The sequence below is a fragment of the Colias croceus genome, chromosome 19, assembly GCF_905220415.1.
Source record: "Colias croceus chromosome 19, ilColCroc2.1".
Classification (NCBI taxonomy): domain Eukaryota; kingdom Metazoa; phylum Arthropoda; class Insecta; order Lepidoptera; family Pieridae; genus Colias; species Colias croceus.
In genome coordinates, this window is record NC_059555.1 from 7621202 (window position 1) to 7642523 (window position 21322).

Here is a 21322-nt window from a genome sequence, read left to right on the forward strand (position 1 = left end):
TTACTAATTTCTTCGTTAATGCAATGTTTCGAATACACAAATTGAAGATAGCATGGACCATGGAGAGAAAATGAAGATTATTGGTGTTTGCTTACATTATTTTTTAGGCGTATAAAATAAAATGGTGTGCTCATTGATTATTATTAGATACTTCATTTTTAAAAAGTAAAAAATGAGAAGAAGAAAAATGAGAACTCGCAGATATCACGCAGATTACTTACTGACCGTACTGCGTACAACATTACATATTTAATCAATCTAGGTATTCATTGAAAAACGTATGGGAAACAATGATGGGAAATAATAATTCATCTCTTGATTCACTGCTTATTCAGACTTCAGTTTTTAGATAGTTTTCGAGATAAAGTATAGGTGGTGCTACAAAATCATATTTAACATAGATGTCGTTGTTTTTTGTAAAGTACAACTGATAATCTCATATAGAAGTCACGCTTCTAAAAGATAGATGGCGCTGTAAAAGTAAGAAAATCATTACATCAATAATCATGCCTTCGTATAGATGGCGCTGCAATTTATAAGTCATGCTTTAAATTAACCGAATAAATTTGAACAAGATTTGATCACACATACCTACATATACCAGATTGACCTGAATTTTTTTAATGCTAGACGAATGTATGCCCCTAAAAACCTGCATACTGTATTTCACATGACATTACATTTATATAATACTAGTGGTCCGCCCCGGCTTCGCCCGTGGTACATATTTCGCAATAAAAGGTAGCCTATGTCCTTTCTCGGGTATCAAAATATCTCCATACCAAATTTCATGCAAATTGGTTCAGTAGTTTAGGCCTGATTGAGTAACAGACAGACAGACAGACAGAGTTACTTTCGCATTTATAATATTAGTATGGATAATATGAAAAGTTTATAATCAGAAGTTTTGTTTTTAGTTTTTACACGTTTTTGACCAAGTTAACTACACCCTAATAATGACGTAAAATGCTTTCCTTGAAAAAGGTATAATAGGTTCTAAATTCTAATACATACATTAATATACTCATTATTAATAATTAATTAATTTATTATATTAAGTACAGCCAGTAGGTTTAGTGTTTATTATAATAATATTATCGAATGATTTAATTCGTGCGCGTGGAAGCTTCAGCAAATACCTACCTACCTGACAGAAGTGTGTAGACAAAGAAATTCGTTTCTGATACCATCTCATATTTACTTTATTTCAATGATTTATAATGTCTGGATAACCCTCATTCTAGACAGTAAAGCTAAAGCAAGAGGTATATAAAATACTAGGTTTTCGCCCGCGGCTTCGCCCGCGCAGTCAAAGAAAATCTGCATATTTCCCGTCCCCGTGGTATTTCCGAGATTGCGTCATTTTCCCGAGATAAAAAGTACCTAGCCTATGTCCTTTCTCGGGTATTAAAATATCTCCCATACCAAATTTCATGAAAATTGGTTCAGTACCTAGTTTAGGCGTGATTAAGTAGGTAACAGACAGACAGACAGAGTTACTTTCGCATTTAAAATATTAGTATGCATTATTCATAATAGGCTAAAATCCCACAGGCTATTTATTCAGGCTTCAATATGTAGCTGCATAGGTAGGTATTTCCTGCTATTTTAAAATACAAGCTATCAATCACACTCATGAATAGGATGGTGACGTTTTTCAGTGGTTAACAACCCTAGATCAGAAGAAATAAACGATAATTTCTAAACAACAAGAATATATTGCGGTATCCAGGAATTATATTCTATGATCAATTCATGTTATGTTCAAAGCGTTGTTGTTTTACGATGAAATGTTTACATAAGCGTTCTGCCCACGAATGTCCGATAAGTGATACATGTGGCGCATATCGACACTATCGATACTTTAGAAAAGACAATCACTATAGAATATTAAATTTTATTTTATTTTTCCTTAGCTTTCATTAGTCCTATTTATTTATAGATTTTCCAAAGAGGCTAATTTAAAAGAGAAATGGATAAATGCAACGTGACGAGTTAACTGGATGCCGTACAGCACTAAGCAGTCTAACAAAGGCCACCGATACATCAAACCTACGGCAGTTCCAAGATTTAAAATAATGCATAATTCCTGTTTGTATTTTGTAAATATAGATTTATACTATTCTATTCCGTTTTTTATTAAAATATAATAATATGAAAAGACGTACTTAGTAGTAATAAACATACTCCAAAATGTGACACATTATACTATACTCATATAATAGAAAGCAAAAAAATGCACAAAAAAATATTTATTTGTGAATTATCGATAACAAGGCTGACATCCCTTAGAGCATAGCATCAAGTTAATGTCATTAATGTAGAGTGATACAAATTTCAACCTTATCTTTATGTGTTGAGGTTCAAAGTTATATGTATCGAAAACTAACGCCCTCTGTTGTGGAGTAGCTGAATGTTTTCGAATTTGGAATTTCTGAGCAAAGAGAAACAAAACAGCTAATATGCCTAGAGATGTTATATTAAAATAAACCGTAACAGGGTGCGTTAGGGTACATAATGAAATGCTGAATTTATAACCTAAGTCAGTTTTTACTCAAATTAAGCTGTCCAATCAAAGGCATAGTTTACTTGTAGTGTACTGTATAACTATCGATTTAAATGTGTGGGTTTGGCGACACTGGTTTTCATACTAATTATGACATTATAGCACTTCTATTAGTTTTTACTGTTCTGTGGTTCTGCCGTATGTACATCTACAACCTTATTTTTGGAAAATTAAGTCTTCATCATGTATAGGTACTTTAACATTATGATTAACAAAGTCTTCATGCTGTATGTGTACCTACTATATTCTAACATAATATTATGAGTAAAATTGATATTTAATAATAAATAAATAATTTAATGAAAGAAAGAAAAAACAAAACGGACTGGGTGCGTCTTATTTTGAACATTTTCTTGTTATGTATTTTTTGGTAATTATCTTTATGCGAAAAAATACCTACTTTATAACATAGAATGCGATGTAAAGGCAAATAAAATCCTATATTTTATAATAGTCTAGTCTAGTATGAATTAACCTATTAAGTAATACCACAGTATTACAATAGATATTACTGTGGTAATACGATGATTTTATAATGAGGCAATATTGCATTATACCTAGATCTGTGAATAACTCCAGGCGTTCATTGAAAATAATATTAACGAAAGATTTACAACATAAGAGGATAACAATAAAAACAAGATTTGGCTTTTCAAGATTGGCAATTGATTAAGTAATAATTAAAAACAATTCAGCCCAATTAGCAATACTTGATAACGATTATCAAAAAGTGCAGGTGTCTGCCAAGTTTCTGTTATCAGTTACTTGTGCAAATATGACAAAGAATAATAATTATGTTGTTAGGGGTGTTTAAATTAAACTAGTTATGCCAATGGTTTTACCCGGTTATTTTTTATGAATAGCTGAGGTATATTAATAAATAAAACAGACATTAAAAAAATCGTCTATATTATATCTAATTATCTAGCTTAATTATAATATAGCTTAGGACCTCTACGAAAAATAGATGTTGGTTGTTCGACTTACACAATATGCAGACAACAATTTCATGAGAATCAGTCCAGCCGTTTCAGAGGAATATGGCGGAGGAGTAAATAACATTGTGACATGAGATTTTTATATAAAAGTGGGTATCAAAAGATAATTTGTAATTTGTAGGTATCTCAAACCGTCCGTGGAAACAGCTTGTCTGTATGTTTGTATGCTTAGGTCATCAAAACTAACAACGGATTATGATGCGGTTTTTTAATAGATGGAATTATTTTTGGGGAAGTTTTTATACCATTTATTAGGTTTTAGACAAAGCGTGCGAAGCTTCGGGCATCAAGCCAGTAGTATAATATGGAAGTCACAGAAAATATAAAGAGGTTCTGTGATGGAAGTACTCCTCCTCCAACGCATCAGTCTTCCTGCCTCAAACAAATACACATTACACACGTATTTTAATTCTGTTTTCAATAATACTTAGTGATAGTTACGGTGAAGGTATTTACTGTAACATCACGGTTTGAATATTGTACCTACATTATGGCAAGCAAGGACCATGGTAGGTAACTAGCGTTAGCTTTTTTCTAAATTTCATCAGCTTTTATTTTAGAACTAGCTTACCGCCCGCGGCTTCGCCCGCTTTGTCTAAAACCTAATAAATTATATACTAAAACCTTTTTCTTGAATCACTCTATCTATTAAAAAATCGCATCAAAATCCGTTGCGTAGTTTTAAAGATTTAAGCATACAAAGGGACATAGGGGCAGAGAAAGCGACTTTGTTTTATACTATGTAGTGATGAGTGGTGCCATAGCATTGTAAAAAAAGTCAAAGTTTAGGTTAGTTTAACCTTTGCTTTTTAAAGGCTATAATATAGGCTTTTTTCCATATAATTAATTTATCAACTGAATTAATTTATAGGCGCTACAATGTAATTATTTTATCTAGATCGATTTGATTTAATTCTTAAAAAATCATATATCTTAATCTTTCAAAATTGCACCTGTTGATAAGAATTACATATATAAAAGGCTAATAAATTCGTAGAACTATGATACGAGAAAATAATAGGTATTCTCCAAAATGTTCAAGTACATCGCTCTCTTCGCCTTCGTGGCTGTGGCCCAGGCTTCCACCAATGTGCACACATGTAAGTAGGTACTTTATAAGGTGCATTAGGGTAATTATGAATGATGGTGGATGGTAAATGCAATAATGTTAAATTAACTAGTGATAGATATTTCTCCGTAATAGAATACTTTAAATTTACTAGTTACAAAATATGTCAATGAAAATATTTTTGTTCATTTAAAAGATCATTATTTTTCTCTTCAACATCTTTAATCCCTCAGCCCCCGGAATCACGGACACAATAGAAAATCTATTGTGTCGTAAGTCGTAACCCATTGGGCCGCTCGGTGGTCAATGGGTTAATATTTCCTTTGTTTAATAGACTAAAATTAGAAAATATTGAAGCTAAACGATGAAACAAAATAAGGTTTAATTCTCAGAAAGATTAATCTACGTTAAAATCTCATAATTTTAATCTATCTAAGTAGGTATAAAAATTATAGTTTTTGTGTCGAAAATGTTCTAAGTATAAAATTTATAACCTTCTTTTTGGAATATTGCAGTAGAAAATAGAAAAATCTTATATGTATATAAAAAGGGCGTGTTTTCTAATCCACAAAATGGGCTGAAGAATGATGATGATGACGATGAAGTAGGTACTTCATCATAATTAGGTAATTTAATCTAAAAATAGAACGTATTACTATCTTAATTATCTACTTGTATTACAAGATAACGTTTTATAATCATCATATTTATTATCATATTAATCATAAATATGTGTTCCAGGCCGAGTGTTTACGGGCGCGCTCCCGTCAGCCACCACTATCGAGGGGTGCCGCAACCCACCGTGTGACCTGCCTCAAGGAAGAAATGCTGTCATCCACATGTCTTTCAATGCACGTATGTATATTTTTGGTGTTTTTTTAAACCTATGGCTAAGGTTAGGCTGAGGGACCTCAGGTACTCTAATCCAGCCGGGGTTGTATAATTATCTTATATTTGCTCTCTGAACGTAGATTGTAGATTGTAAGTTAAATTCGTAGATACCTACTCATTTTTGTACGAAAATTAATTCTTTCTACTGTAACGTTTTGTAAAATAATTATAATTTCTAAAATGTTAAGCGTATTTTAATCAGATAAACTTATTTCTCCAACTCAGTATTTTAATTAATACTGGTCTAGATCTCATGATACAAAATAATAATTAGTGGGAACTGGGAAACCTAAATATATTTTCTACATTTTGTGAGTGTTCTTCTCTTGGGCGATGTACATTTTATACCTATTGTAATATTTGCAGCCCGCAACATAAACTCGATGCGCACGCTGGCCACGGCGTTCCTCGGCAATGTGGGTGTGCCGTACCCGCTCGGTAACAACGAGGTGACTTGCAACTTCATCACCAACACGCGCTGCCCCCTCAGAGGCGGCCAGCAGGTGCACTACACGCTGCGCATGTTCATCGAGAGGAGCTTCCCCGTGGTGAGAATTAACAACATTTATTTATTCAATTTACTTAAAAGCACTTTTTAAGTCAATTGACAAAAGCATACAATAATCTTTTACATCAGTTTGTAAAACAGTTTCTACAGAAAATAGAGCAAAAAGCTCTGTAGTTGGTTTTTTTAAAATTGTCACAATTATTCAAAAATCTTAATTTCAAAATATGAATAATGATTACTGCCATATTATACTCACCTGTTTATTGAAAGAATAAAACTGCAGATGCATTGAACACAGCCGAATGTTAATTTCTTTCGCAAATATATTTAAATGCTTTCGTATTTCCAGGGCACATCAACAACAGTAGAATTCCGCATTGTGGACCAACAGAACCAACCTGTGGTGTGTGTGCGTGTGCCCATCAGGATCACAGCGTCCCGCGAGCTCGACTATGTGCCACAGATTGACGAGAATGTACAGATTGAAGAGAGCAATTAAATAGGATTGTGTTTGTCTTTGGCGTTGAATAAATATTTTTATGAAATAATTTTATTGTCCTTTTAATATCCTTATTTTATTAAACAGTTTTAAGTATAATATTATTTCTCACAATAACATTTCAATTAATATGGATCTAACGTACTTTAAAAAAATTAATTTAATTCAATGTGGGTGTAGATATATTATGGTCAAGAGGGGACGAAAATTATTTAGAAATGTGAATAATTCGATGAAATTCACTACATAGTATACAACAAAGTCGCTTTCTCTGTCCCTATGTCCCTTTGTATGCTTAAATCTTTCAAACTACGCAACGGATTTTGATGTGGTTTTTTTATATAGATAGAGTGATTCCAGAGGAAGGTTTTAGACAAAGCGGGCGAAGCCGCGGGTGGTATTAAGCTAGTATTTGATAAAATGAAGATGATGATGATTTCATCATCACAATTCATGAAATTTAGATAGATAGAATTTTAACCTATGACTTGCGTTTTGAGAATATAGGGTTGAAAACTCGAAATTTGACGGGACAAATGTAATGAACTCTTAGGACAAAATATACCTACATGTGCATTTATGTTTTCAGCAAAATGGGTATCGTTTGTTAAGTCTTTTTAAATGGAATTAATGGAATTTGTTATTTGAAGAAAATATCACTGTTTGTAGAAATAAGAATAATCGTTTATATAATAATCTGAAATGAATATAATTACATATAGCTTTCCTCCCGAGACCTCTCGAGACGTTACCTTTGTGTACAAAATTTTGTACTTTGTGGACGACATTTATTACTTCTTTAGTATGTAATCAATTAATTATTATAGCAAAAGTAGGTTGCTTGCATATTCGTAAATTTATTTATTTATTTCACTCTTACTAAATAAATACATTTTTAAGGTTTCGAACCTCAAAAGGAAAAAAATTTAACCTTCATACGATCACTTTGTTGTACGTCTGCCTGCCTGTCTGTCTGTTAATCTGTCGGTCAAGACCGCTTTGAAATTTATATTAGTCACTTAAGTCTACGATCCCTTGAAGCTGTGAAAAAATCAAATAAGAAGGTAGTTAATAAAAACCTTTATTTAATTTTTATTTTTAACATTATTTATAAATTACTAGTTTCAATTGATTTCTATCAAGTCAAACATAATAACTACCCGTGTTATTTAGATTTTTATTTTATGAATTCACCAGGTTTGAATTCGAGACTTGTCTTACATGATTTTTATTGAATTTAGTCTATATAACTTTAAACTTTTACATAAAATACATAGTGTTGTTCATGTTCGAAATATTCTAATAAGAAATCGAGTATTCACTCGACTTTTATATTATAGATATTTATTAGAATTCTCTAATAAATAAATTATAGGTATTTATTAGAATTCTCTAATAATTAATTAGAATTAGAAGTATTTATTAGAATTCTCTAATAAATACCTATAATATAAAAGAGAACCAAAACCAAGATGTCCTTTATGTGCTATTAACTTAATCCTTTTCAGATTACTAAGAAAGGCTCTCAAATCATAGTGCGAATTTTAATTTAATAAATTATTAAAAAACATGTTATGTTATAAAAGAAATTAGTTTCTCATTCTGAACCTGTTTATACATTGTTACATTAGTAAGGAGAACGGAAAATCAAAGAAAACGATAAAATTATTTCACAAAACATTTATTCAACACAACAAACACAATCCTATAGACAATCCTTTTTACTTGGTCTCTTCAATCTGTACATTCTCGTCAATCTGTGGCACATAGTCGAGTTCGCGGGACGCTGTGATCCTGATGGGCACACGCACACACACTACCGGCTGGTTTTGTTGGTCCACAATGCGGAATTCTACTGTTGTTGATGTGCCCTGGAAATACGAAAGCATTTAAATATATTTGCGAAAGAAATGAACACAATATATTTGATTATTAATTGTCAGTCATATTTGTTTCGTTAAATTACTTTTTATAGCCAACGCTATACTTACATTCGGCTGTGTTCAATGCATCTACAGTTTTATTCTTTCAATAAAGGTGAGTATAATATGGCAGTTCTCATCATTCTTCATATTTTGAAATATAAGATTTTTGAATAATTGTGACAATTTTAAAAGACCAACTACAGAGCTTTTTGCTCTCTTTTCTGTAGAAACTGTTTTCCAAACTGATGTTAAAGATTATTGTATGCTTTTGTCAATTGACTTAAAGGTGCTTTTAAGTTAATTGAATAAATAAATGTGTGTTATTCTCACCACGGGGAAGCTCCTCTCGATGAACATGCGCAGCGTGTAGTGCACCTGCTGGCCGCCTCTGAGGGGGCAGCGCGTGTTGGTGATGAAGTTGCAAGTCACCTCGTTGTTACCGAGCGAGTACGGTACACCCACGTTGCCTAGGAACGCCGTGGCCAGCGTGCGCATCGAGTTTATGTTGCGGGCTGCAAACGATATTAAAATATACAAAAGTTCTAGACTTATAAACTGATAAAAACATAATGAGGTTTCCTACTATATATATGTATTTGGAATATACAACTATCACAGCTATTACACTCACAAACTAATAGCAAAGAACATCAAATACATGAGGAATTCATGAAAAGCTCTGAGTTGGATAATAGTTTACGTAATTTAAAATTTAATTATCAAAATACATGACATGTATAATCTACGTTCAGTACCTTTGGCATCTATCATCCCTTTCGCTTTACTCAGACAGGATTATGAGAACTTTCAGGCCAGTAAAAACACACAAAGTATACATACGTGCATTGAATGACATGTGGATGACAGCATTTCTTCCTTGAGGTAGGTTACACGGGGGGTTGCGGCACCCCTCGATAGTGGTGGCCGACGGGAGCGCGCCCGTGAACACTCGGCCTGGAAAAAGTATGAATGATATGATACTAATTAATATGTTAAGATAAATTATTATCGAACTTTATCTTATACAAGTACCTAATGAAGATTTAATATATGGTTTAATAGTATGTTAGATAATTAAAAGATATATCTGATATATCTGTGTAGGCATCGTTTCCAACTCGGCCACCCGTGATCCCAGTTTGCCTGTTTGCCCATATTCCCAAGCCGAATTCGTCAGGCATCCGCCCCGGATAATAGGATTTGGGTTCGAATCCCGCCTAGTGGTCGAATTTTTTCTATTCTTTATAAATTTATAATCACGCTATTATCAAAACATATTCATTACCTAATACTTATCTTTTTATATAAGCATTATACCGATTATAAACATAAATATTTGTATGTGTACCTATATAGATAAATTAATTATTTAAGGTTAAGTCAGAATAATTATTTAATCAAAATCTGGTATCAATATACTTTAACAAAATTACGTTCTAATTATTATAATATTCAAGCTTTTAAACAGAATTCGTAGAAACAAGAACTGAGATGCTATATATTTTGTGCTTAATCTTTATAGATATTATATTTTGTCGATTTCACTTTACGCGTTTTATAATCTTAATTCTAGTCAATTCATCAAATTCTAAGAGAATGTTTAATTTGTCAAAGAAATGATCAAATGAAATAAATTATGATATCTAAATTGTAGGTATATAGGTAGGAACGGAAGATTTATATTTCTTTTTTACTGACTTTAATTTTGAAAACATTCATTTTTTGTATTTTTCATAAATAAATTTGCAATTAATTTAATTTTTCACTCTCTTTAAAGAAAAATATTACTTACATCTGACAAAATATGTCAAAATTATACCTATCCTCGGAAAAAATTTCGTTGATATCTAAATTCAAAACACATTTTTTTATAAACCAAATCCAGAATACTAGTTAGTTACTTTTTATTTTTTTTTCTAAGTAGTATTTAATTTTTAAGTTGTTATTAAATATGTGTTAAATGTTATATTTGAATTTTGAATAAAAATATAATATACTTACATGTCTGCACATTGGTGGAAGCCTGGGCCACAGCCACGAAGACGAAGAGAGCGATGTACTTGAACATTTTGGAGAACCTTCCTCGTATCATAATAGTTCACCGAATTTATTAGCCTTTTATATATGTAATTCTTATCAACAGGTGCAATTTTGAAAGATTAAGAAATTTGATTTTTTTTTCAAAGTATAACTCAAATCGATAGATAAATTAAATAAATTGTACGTCTATTAAGTAGGTAATTATTTAAAAATAAACATTATTTTTACTCTTATTTTTCAAAACTGCAGTCTTACCTGGCTAAAAGCTTTAGAGAGAAATCTAAAGACATACTAAAATTAATCCAACCGTTTACGCTACAGGCGTGACAAAATATTCATCTAAACATAAAATGAAATTTCATCTATGATAAATCCGAATATATCGAAAAAATAAATATAATTTTTAAATCTAGATTCTAGACTTTAATTACTTAAATAAGAGCAAAAATCATGAATCCATACACCAACTTATCAATCCATATTGAAATATTGAATTCTAGAAGTCATCATAAATGACCAAGTAGGCTCTTCCATCTATTTACATTTTATCAACACATCGACCACACGTTGTGTTGTCGATGTATCAACATTTCTTTTCAAAATTTAATATAAAAAATTTAACGCAAGTAAAACCGCGTGTACACCTAGTTATAATTGTAAGACCCTCAACAACAGATATAATGTTGTGCGATATTTTCACTTTTTATAGATAACAGACACTTAGCAGACACCTGCACTTTCTGATAATGTTATCAACGATGTTAATTTTGATTGAATTATTTTTAATCATCATAAATCTTGTATTGTCTCCATACGTTGTAAATCTTTCCTACTTTATTTTTAAACGTAATTAAATTTGAAGTATTTCTCACAAAAAAATAATTGTCTCATAAGTTGGTAGGTACTAAATTGGTATAACCTAACCTAACTAAATTGGTCAGAGAATTTCGTGACAAATTTCTTCAAGTCAGATGCTTTTACGGTTGTAGATTCTACGTCAGCTAGTCATACATAGAACATTAGAACCAGCAGAGTTATTGAGTTCTTCAAGAAGAAGCCTAACTTTAATCTGGCATAATTAAAAAACTATGTGTATAAACGCAAAACAATGCTGTGGCTGTAGGGATAAAAGATGTAAAACATAAATGTACCTATTTGTATTCCTGCGAGTAAAGTCACATGCTAAAGATATTTCATATCTCATTGCTACCGATTCCAAACAAACAGAACTAAAAACGTATTGATTGAAATCGTCGATAAACTTCCCCATACCTCATAACTTGCAGAAGTTGACGCGATAACTCTAACAAAAAAGGGAATTGAATTTTAAAAATTTCAAACCTGCAGGCGTATCCGTAACTTCGAATAACTTTTTGAGGCACATGATATAGAAAATTTCACAACGAATCCTGTAGCTGAAATAGAAGCGAAAAGTTTATTTTTTTATTTCAAAAAGTTGCCAGCTAAGAGATTAGGGCTGGTATGTAGGATATTTATATTTAAATAAATAAAATATTAAACTTTAACCCCTCAGCTGTCGCGGCGCGCCGCCTCAAAAAGGTGCTGTCTGTCGGGCAAATTCGAGCTTTCGGCGCTGTTTTGCCGATTTTTTTTGATATTAAAATTGGTGATATAAACTTTAACCTGTGAGACTCTTGTAAATTTTGATGCTAACTAGATAACCAAACTTTATATTAGTTACCTTACTTACTCCCTGGCATGCTTATTTTACTTATTAGAAGCATTTTTTCCCACACATTTTGAATAAATGTTACATTGTAAAGAAAAATACTCATAAAAAAATAATATCAAGGTATTTTAGATTTTTATTTTTGTATTTTCATACTAGAATAGACAATCTTTTGAGTGAATACAACAAAAACATAGGTTTATTTAATAAAAATTCGAGAAAGTTGATTATGAATATCATCGTTTACGCATGAGCATAAGCGGGCGCGATCTCCAATCATGTTCATACAAATACAGACTTTACAGGGTGCTCCAAAATGACAACATTTCAAAATTTTTTGCTACTTGTTTTTATTTTTATTTTAATCAAAACTAGATAAAAACTAACAGTAATTTTTACTTTTTGGAAATATTTAGGTTTTTATTAATGTTTAAAAATCGTCTTATTCCTAAATGACGTTATTCTTATAGTGGGCTTTGTTCTAACGTCTGTATGTATAACGTCTCCACATGTCTAATTTATTTTCTCTTAAAATTTGCATTTAAGAAAATATTTTTGTGGTAACAATAGCATTATGAAGAAATGCTTTTTTTTTCTTTCATGCTCTTAATTATTATCTATACATATAATAAATCTGTAGAAGGGTCAATTCTGTACATTGAAAATATTGAAAATATAAATAGCAGGGGGTGTTACTGGATCGATACCAAGCCCAAATATGTGATTAAAAAAATTATTGTCTGTCTGTCTGTCTGTATGTGAAGGCATCACGTGAAAACTAAGGTTTCGGTTTCGATGAAACTTGGTATAATTATACCTTATTATCCTGGGCGTAAAATAGGATACTTTTTATCCCGGAAAAATACGTAGAAAAAAATCTTAATTTTTTCCGTGCGGACGGAGTCGCGGGCGGAAGCTAGTAATCGTATAATATGAAATGTTGTCCAACTACAAATCGAAAGGCACTGTATCCATTCAGAAAAATGTCTAAGCTGTACAAATGTGAAATCTACATTTAATTATACCATAACTTAATTATAAACCGTTACATTTAATTTATAAATCAAAAATTTACGGAAATTTGAGTTTGAAACATTTTTTATAAAATACAGCTTATGTAAAGGATAAAAATCAATAAACTTAAAGATTCAGAATAAATAAACAATTACGTATAAATGGTATTATACATCTAAATGTTATAGGTACTTGTCATTCTAAAAATCAACAAATAATAGGAATCAGAAAACATACTAAATGAAAATCATTATATTATGTCCCTAGTTGTATAGAAGAAAGAATCGTATCATATTATTGTTTTATTAAAAAAATGAACGTTATGCCTTAATAAAATTAACGCTCCCAATCCTATTTATGCATATAACTTAGCCACGCGTTACTCAAATAATTTTGTTCGTGGGCTAAATTAGCTTATGAGTAAATAAATAGTACAGAGATTCTTAAAAAAATATCAATCATCTAACGGATTGAAATAATAGGTAAGTACTTAAATAAATTTTATTTAACTGATAGCACTATAAAAAATTGTTATGAAGCTTTGTGTCTGTACTATTTATATACTCATGTGGTTGTAATGTGTGATGTTGACGCCAACATTGGCCAATTGATAGGAATATTTGCAACTTAGCACAAATAACGTCGAACAGAACGAACTTCTGTTCATTATTTCTTGTAATATATCGAACACAACGACCGCCTTGAGACGACGATTTATTACCACGAGGTTCCACTTGAATTTGATCAGGAAAGTGATGAAAGCTATCCAATCTAGTTTTTATTTTACTTCAATACATGCAGTATTTCCAAGCATATTGTAATTAAGATATAAACTAATCGGTAAAATTGTATTAAAATCGGTTCAGTAGTTTAGTCCTAACTACTAAGTCCGTAGTACACAAACGGCATGGAACTTAAAAATATTTTGATTGGAATAAAATAAAACGTAATGTGTAGAATTTCATGAAGAATCCTGGTATCAGGAATTAAAAGCTGTAAATTCCCAGACACTGATCGTGTAAGTATTATTATCTGTTCATTTGACAAAGTATACAGAGTTATATTTTCTTGATTTCAAATACTGTTACGTCCTATTGTTAAAGTAAGCCTTGGAGTGTCTTGTCTTCCATTGCCACATGGATCGTTGTTCCATTTGAATTCTCTTTTATTGATACTCAAATGCTTACGAATCGGAAAAAGGTAATCCTATCAAATAGTTACTTAGATATTTTTATCTTCAAATGAAAATTAAAATATCAAGGTGGAAGTTTATTTAGGGTTACCTAACAAATAAGTAATTATTGATTATGTAGTTTTAGACAGCAATGTGATATCTTCAAATAAAAAAATTGCTTTCTTCTTCTGGGTAATAGAAGCAGTTTTGACACCAAAAATACAATAATTGTTATCGCTAGTCATTTACAAAATGAGAGGATAGATTTATATTTTCAGGCGTACTGCAAATGATGCATTTAATTCGTTTTATTAAATCTGTAATGTTCCAAGGCTATTTAAAGTCATGAATGCAAAAAAATAATCGTCTTCAGACAGCGATCTACATCTATAACGTTCTGCCTACGAATGTACTACATATAGTACATAAGAATAAAAAACTCGCACACCGAGGGCTCCGAACAAACCAATTTTTTATTATGTTGTAACTCTAAAATTTTATGATTTTCGAAATTATTCCTCAACCTGCGCTATAAGAGCTTATTTTACCCCAATTTCAAAACTCTACGTACACGGGAAGTACCCTGTAGGTGTCGATTCCCTTGCTAATGTCGAAATTTGCGAAAATTTGCAGCATAAACGGCTGTATCTTTTGATTGCGTTGGTTTATAAGTTTGATTTTTTCGCAGCTTCAATCGACTCAAGTAATCAATATAAATTTCAGTTAAATGTCACATTACGCGCTCCTTATAAAATGGTTCTTGACAGACAGACAGACAGATGGGCAGATGGGATGGACAGACGTAATCTTATTAGGGTTCTGGACCCTTAAAAACCAAACCTAATGAAAATTTTAATTGAAGACGAAATTTAAAAAATAGTGACGTTGAATTTGTGAACATCCTGTATGCGGATTTTACGGGGAAATTATTGTCGGTTTTGATTTGAAAACGAAATATCTCTAAAATGGAACACAGTATCAAATTTTGAATTATATCATTAAAATCTTCATAAAATTTCTCGTAAAATGATGTAAAGAACAAATACAATATGTAAAAAAAATATGATTTAACAGGGGTCAAAAACTAAGCAACGTACAGTTAAGGACGTATTTACAAATTGACGCGCATCAATTTTAGGTATTGAGTCTTACTACTACACGTGCACGGCTCACACACACATCGAAATGCGCGAAGCGGCGAAATTATGAGTAAACTGACACGACTTGATAATTGAGCTTATTTTTATTGCTATGTTTTTTTTAACTTTACTTTGATTTGTAAAGTTTGTAACGTTGAATGGTCACAAAAGTAGATACCATTTATCTAATTTCATTGGACAGTGATTGTTTGGTAAACAAGTACTTGCCGAAGTGTACTTCGAAGACTGGTACTGGAACTCATAGACGAGTGGAGCTAGGTGTGCCGAGTTTGGGCTCGTTTTGTTAGTAATGTTGAGACCTTACCTCCGGACTTGATGGAATGACCTGCAGGTGTACTTCGAAGACTGCTACTGGAACTAATAGACGAGTAGAGCTAGGTGTGCCGAGTTTGGGCTCGTTTTGTTAGTTATGTTGAGACCTTACCTCCGGACTTGATGGAGTGACCTGCAGGTGTACTTCGAAGACTGCTACTGGAACTAAAAGACGAGTAGAGCTAGGTGTGCCGAGTTTGGGCTCGTTTTATTAGTTATGTTGAGACCTTACCTCCGGACTTGATGGAATGACCTGCAGGTGTACTTCGAAGACTGCTACTGGAACTAAAAGATGGTTAGAGCTAGGTGTGCCGAGTTTGGGCTCATTTTGTTAGTTATGTTGAGACCTTACCTCCGGACTTGATGGAGTGACCTGCAGGTGCATTTACAAAATATGTTTTATTAATTAATGTAATAATATAGTGTCGACTGGTGTCGACTTATAAAAATACTACAGGTTTGCCGGCAGCTTCGCCTGCATCATTTTTAAATTTAACCCAAATTCGGCGCCATTTTGAAATTCTTTGTTAACCGATTTCGTTCAAAATCGATATCTGAGGATCCTTAGGATCACAAAACAGGAAACTGTTACAAAAATTTGAAAAAGTCAACGCCATTTTGAAATTTTCTGTTATTGTACCGATTTCGTTCAAAATCGATATCTGAGGCTCCCTGGGATCGCAAAACAGGAAACTGGTACCAAAATTTTAAAAAGTCAGCGCCATTTTGAAATTCTTTGTTATTGTACCGATTTCGTTCAAAATCGATATCTGAGGATCCTTAGGATCACAAAACAGGAAACTGTTACCGAAATTGAAAAAAAAGTCAACGCCATTTTGAAATTTTCTGTTATTGTACCGATTTCGTTCAAAATCGATATCTGAGGCTCCCTGGGATCGCAAAACAGGAAACTGGTACCAAAAGAGCATGGGACATTTTAGTATGAAGCCTGGTATACCTACCAATTTGCGATAAAAAAAAAAGTCATTTTGGCGGCAAGAGATGAAACATGTGCCAATCGATAGTACATCAAAATACAAATAGGAAATACTCTTTGGTAAAATGTCGTAATTGATACGGTTTCGGAATAAATAAGAGTTTAAAAAAAAATTTTTTTTTTTAGTTTTTTGAATTATTTGTTACTTCTTACACTTAAACGATAAGACAAAGCATATAAAACTTCTAATTTGTAATAAAAGGGTTTCAAAATGTTGTATTACTATCAAAACGAAAGTAATAAACCAACTTTGGGCTAGGGATACGCACGTGCGGTGCGTCACTTATCGACAACCGTTATCGATATGGTTAGTTACGATGAAGATCAGTTTAGTTTCAGTTTCGGATGCAAATAAATTATTGAGTATTGGGTATTGGAGTAAATAAGTTTTTTTTTTACTTAACCTTTAAGTGTAAGAAGTAACAAATAATTCAAAAAACTGAAAAAAAAAATTTTTTTTAACCCTTATTTATTCCGAAACCGTATCAATTACGACATTTTACCAAAGAGTATTTCCTATTTGTATTTTGATGTACTATCGATTGGCACATGTTTCATCTCTTGCCGCCAAAATGAAGTTTTTTCAAAATTTCCAACTTTAGGTATACCAGTTAGGTTCCTTGCTTTTTTAAAAAGTCAGCGCCATTTTGAAATTCTTTGTTATTGTACCGATTTCGTTCAAAATCGATATCTGAGGCTCCCTGGGATCGCAAAACAGGAAACTGGTACCAAAATTTTTAAAAGTCAGCGCCATTTTGAAATTCTTTGTTATTGTACCGATTTCGTTCAAAATCGATATCTGAGGCTCCCTGGGATCGCAAAACAGGAAACTGGTACCAAAATTTTAAAAAGTCAGCGCCATTTTGAATTTTTTTGTTATTGTAGCGATTTCGTTCCAAATCGATATCTGAGGCTCCCTGGGATCGCAAAACAGGAAACTGGTACCAAAATTTTAAAAAGTCAGCGCCATTTTGAATTTTTTTGTTATTGTAGCGATTTCGTTCTAAATCGATATCTGAGGATCCTTAGGATCACAAAACAGGAAACTGTTACCAAAATTGAAAAAAAGTCAACGCCATTTTGAAATTTTCTGTTATTGTACCGATTTCGTTCAAAATCGATATCTGAGGCTCCCTGGGATCGCAAAACAGGAAACTGGTACCAAAATTTTAAAAAGTCAGCGCCATTTTGAAATTCTTTGTTATTGTACCGATTTCGTTCAAAATCGATATCTGAGGCTCCCTGGGATCGCAAAACAGGAAACTGGTACCAAAATTTTGAAAAGTCAGCGCCATTTTGAAATTCTTTGTTATTGTACCGATTTCGTTCAAAATCGATATCTGAGGCTCCCTGGGATCGCAAAACAGGAAACTGGTACCAAAATTTTAAAAAGTCAGCGCCATTTTGAATTTTTTTGTTATTGTACCGATTTCGTTCAAAATCGATATCTGAAGATCCTTAGGATCACAAAACAGGAAACTGTTACCAAAATTGAAAAAAAGACAACGTCATTTTGAAATTTTCTGTTATTGTACCGATTTCGTTCAAAATCGATATCTGAGACTCCCTGGGATCACAAAATAGGAAAATGGTACCGAAATTTAAAAAATTCGGCGCCATTTTGAAATTCTTTGTTAATTGACATATTTCGTTCAAAATCGATACCTGAGGATCCTTAGGATCAAACTCAGCTCTGCTGGTTACGCTGGCAGAAAGATTCGACAGTTAACTGACATAGAAACTGCAAGAATTGTATATTTTGCTTCTTTACCAGCTGAATTTATTAAATTTTGGTACCAGTTTCCTATTTTGCGATCGTAGATCCTCAGATATCGATTTTGAAGGAAATCGGTACAACAAAGAATTTCAAAATGGCGCTGATTTTTTAAAATTTTGGTACCAGTTTCCGGTTTTGTGATCCTAGAGATCTTTAGATATCGATTTTGAACGAAATCAGTACAATAACAAAAAAATCAAAATGGCGTTGACTTTTTTAAATTTCGGTACCATTTTCCTGTTTTGTGATCCCAGGGAGCCTCAGATATCGATTTTGAACGAACTCGGTACAATAACAGAAAATTTCAAAATGGCGTTGACTTTTTTTCAATTTTGGTAACAGTTTCCTGTTTTGTGATCCTAAGGATCCTCAGATATCGATTTGGAACGAAATCTCTACAATAACAAAAAAATTCAAAATGGCGCTGACTTTTTAAAATTTTGGTACCAGTTTCCTGTTTTGCGATCCCAGGGAGTCTCAGATATCGATTTTGAGCGAAATCGGTACAATAACAACGAATTTCAAAATGGCGCTGGCTTTTTAAATATTGGTACCAGTTACCTGTTTTGCGATCCTAGGGATCCTTAGATATTGATTTTGAACGAAATCGGTACAATAACAAAGAATTTCAAAATGGCGCTGACTTTTAAAAATTTTGGTACCAGTTTCCTGTTTTGCGATCCCAGGGAGCCTCAGATATCGATTTTGAACGAAATCGGTACAATAACAGAAAATTTCAAAATGGCGTTGACTTTTTTTCAATTTTGGTAACAGTTTCCTGTTTTGTGATCCTAAGGATCCTCAGATATCGATTTTGAACGAAATCGGTACAATAACAAAGAATTTCAAAATGGCGCTGACTTTTTAAAATTTTGGTACCAGTTTCCTGTTTTGCGATCCCAGGGAGCCTCAGATATCGATTTTGAACGAAACCGGTACAATAACAAAGAATTTCAAAATGGCGCTGACTTTTAAAAGTTTTGGTACCAGTTTCCTGTTTTGCGATCCCAGGGAGCCTCAGATATCGATTTTGAACGAAATCGGTACAATAACAAAGAATTTCAAAATGGCGCTGACTTTTTAAAATTTTGGTACCAGTTTCCTGTTTTGCGATCCCAGGGAGCCTCAGATATCGATTTTGAACGAAATCGGTACAATAACAAAGAATTTCAAAATGGCGCTGACTTTTTAAAATTTTGGTACCAGTTTCCTGTTTTGCGATCCCAGGGAGCCTCAGATATCGATTTTGAACGAAATCGGTACAATAACAGAAAATTTCAAAATGGCGCCGAATTTGGGTTAAATTTAAAAATGATGCAGGCGAAGCTGCCGGCAAACCTGTAGTATTTTTATAAGTCGACACTATATTATTACATTAATTAATAAAACATATTTTGTAAATGCACCTGCAGGTCACTCCATCAAGTCCGGAGGTAAGGTCTCAACATAACTAACAAAATGAGCCCAAACTCGGCACACCTAGCTCTAACCATCTTTTAGTTCCAGTAGCAGTCTTCGAAGTACACCTGCAGGTCATTCCATCAAGTCCGGAGGTAAGGTCTCAACATAACTAATAAAACGAGCCCAAACTCGGCACACCTAGCTCTACTCGTCTTTTAGTTCCAGTAGCAGTCTTCGAAGTACACCTGCAGGTCACTCCATCAAGTCCGGAGGTAAGGTCTCAACATAACTAACAAAACGAGCCCAAACTCGGCACACCTAGCTCTACTCGTCTATTAGTTCCAGTAGCAGTCTTCGAAGTACACCTGCAGGTCATTCCATCAAGTCAGAAACTAAATATGAAATTTATAATCCCTTATGTATGAAAAACTATAAATAAAATCTTTCCCTGGTGTGCCTTGGTTGTCGGTGCAGAATGCGTCAATGATCAAGTTTATTAGGTCAAATATTTTGTATACGTACAGCGATCTTTTCGTAAACGAGGAGCTGCCTACAAGCGTCACAGCGTCTACTCACAAAGGCGTCCGAGCGCCGACTAAATTACTAAAATATTTCATTACAAATTTTTGTACAATAAATCAAAATAGTGTCAAATAAAATAACCCTTATTTCCATGCAATAAGTATCACGCGTTACAGTTAAATATGTGAAAAAATAAGATTTGATTTTTTTTTTTCTCAGCCTATTTGTAACATTTTGATAGTTTTCTTTGCTACCTTTTTGAGTTGGACATGTCTGCTTACTTAAAATATTTTTAAATCAATAAATTTATTTTATTAAATACAAGAAAAATGTTTCTGTATTCAGCACGATATTGTCAATTTTGTGTGAAAGGGCAACGGAAAATATTTTTTATAATATTATAAACCAAAATTTTCGACTAAAAAATTGCTACCATTTAAAGATTAAGGATTAATCTATCTATAGTAATTATTAGTTAAATTTGGTTTTGTATTATTATGTCGCAAAATGTACCGAAAAACTGCTTATTTTTGTCAGATTCGTAAACGCGTCCTTAAGTGATAGATACATATTTGAAACCATTATTTATGGTATAATTGTTGGTAATTTTCATTATTTCGGCACATAAACATTAGGTTATATAGTCAATAATAATAAAAAGACCAATAAATAATTACTGTTTTTCAACTTTCCGCAAAATTTTACATTTTGTAAAACTTTAAAAGTTAAAAGTTACTCGACTAAAGTATGACTTAATTACTGTTATATTTCGAATATTT

The 21322-nt window shown here is 32.5% G+C and overlaps 2 protein-coding genes across 2 annotated transcripts; one reads left to right on the top strand and one right to left on the bottom strand.

Moving 5' to 3' along the window:
• The first annotated feature begins 4597 nt into the window (after positions 1–4597).
• On the top strand, positions 4598–6531 carry LOC123700434 (NPC intracellular cholesterol transporter 2-like). The gene is made up of 4 exons (XM_045647645.1): positions 4598–4664; positions 5375–5488; positions 5891–6072; positions 6382–6531. Exons 1-4 carry the CDS (start codon positions 4598–4600, stop codon positions 6529–6531), a joined length of 513 nt encoding a protein of 170 aa, XP_045503601.1.
• A 1665-nt stretch (positions 6532–8196) lies between these two features.
• On the bottom strand, positions 8197–10899 carry LOC123700302. The gene is made up of 4 exons (XM_045647486.1): positions 10458–10899; positions 9297–9410; positions 8787–8968; positions 8197–8402 (listed from the first exon to the last, which is right to left on the bottom strand). The coding sequence occupies exons 1-4, from the start codon at positions 10546–10548 to the stop codon at positions 8253–8255; spliced, it is 537 nt and encodes a 178-aa protein (XP_045503442.1). The 5' UTR covers positions 10549–10899; the 3' UTR covers positions 8197–8252.
• Between the last annotated feature and the right edge of the window lie 10423 nt (positions 10900–21322).

Coding starts and splice junctions, on each gene's coding strand:
- LOC123700434 (XM_045647645.1), top strand. CDS start 4,598: ATGTTCAAGTACATCGCTCTCTTCGCCTTCGTGGCTGTGGCCCAGGCT. Junction 4,665..5,374: donor TTCCACCAATGTGCACACAT/GTAAGTAGGTAC, acceptor TATGTGTTCCAG/GCCGAGTGTTTACGGGCGCG. Junction 6,073..6,381: donor TCGAGAGGAGCTTCCCCGTG/GTGAGAATTAAC, acceptor TCGTATTTCCAG/GGCACATCAACAACAGTAGA.
- LOC123700302 (XM_045647486.1), bottom strand. CDS start 10,548: ATGATACGAGGAAGGTTCTCCAAAATGTTCAAGTACATCGCTCTCTTC. Junction 9,411..10,457: donor TTCCACCAATGTGCAGACAT/GTAAGTATATTA, acceptor TACTTTTTCCAG/GCCGAGTGTTCACGGGCGCG. Junction 8,403..8,786: donor TCGAGAGGAGCTTCCCCGTG/GTGAGAATAACA, acceptor TCGTATTTCCAG/GGCACATCAACAACAGTAGA.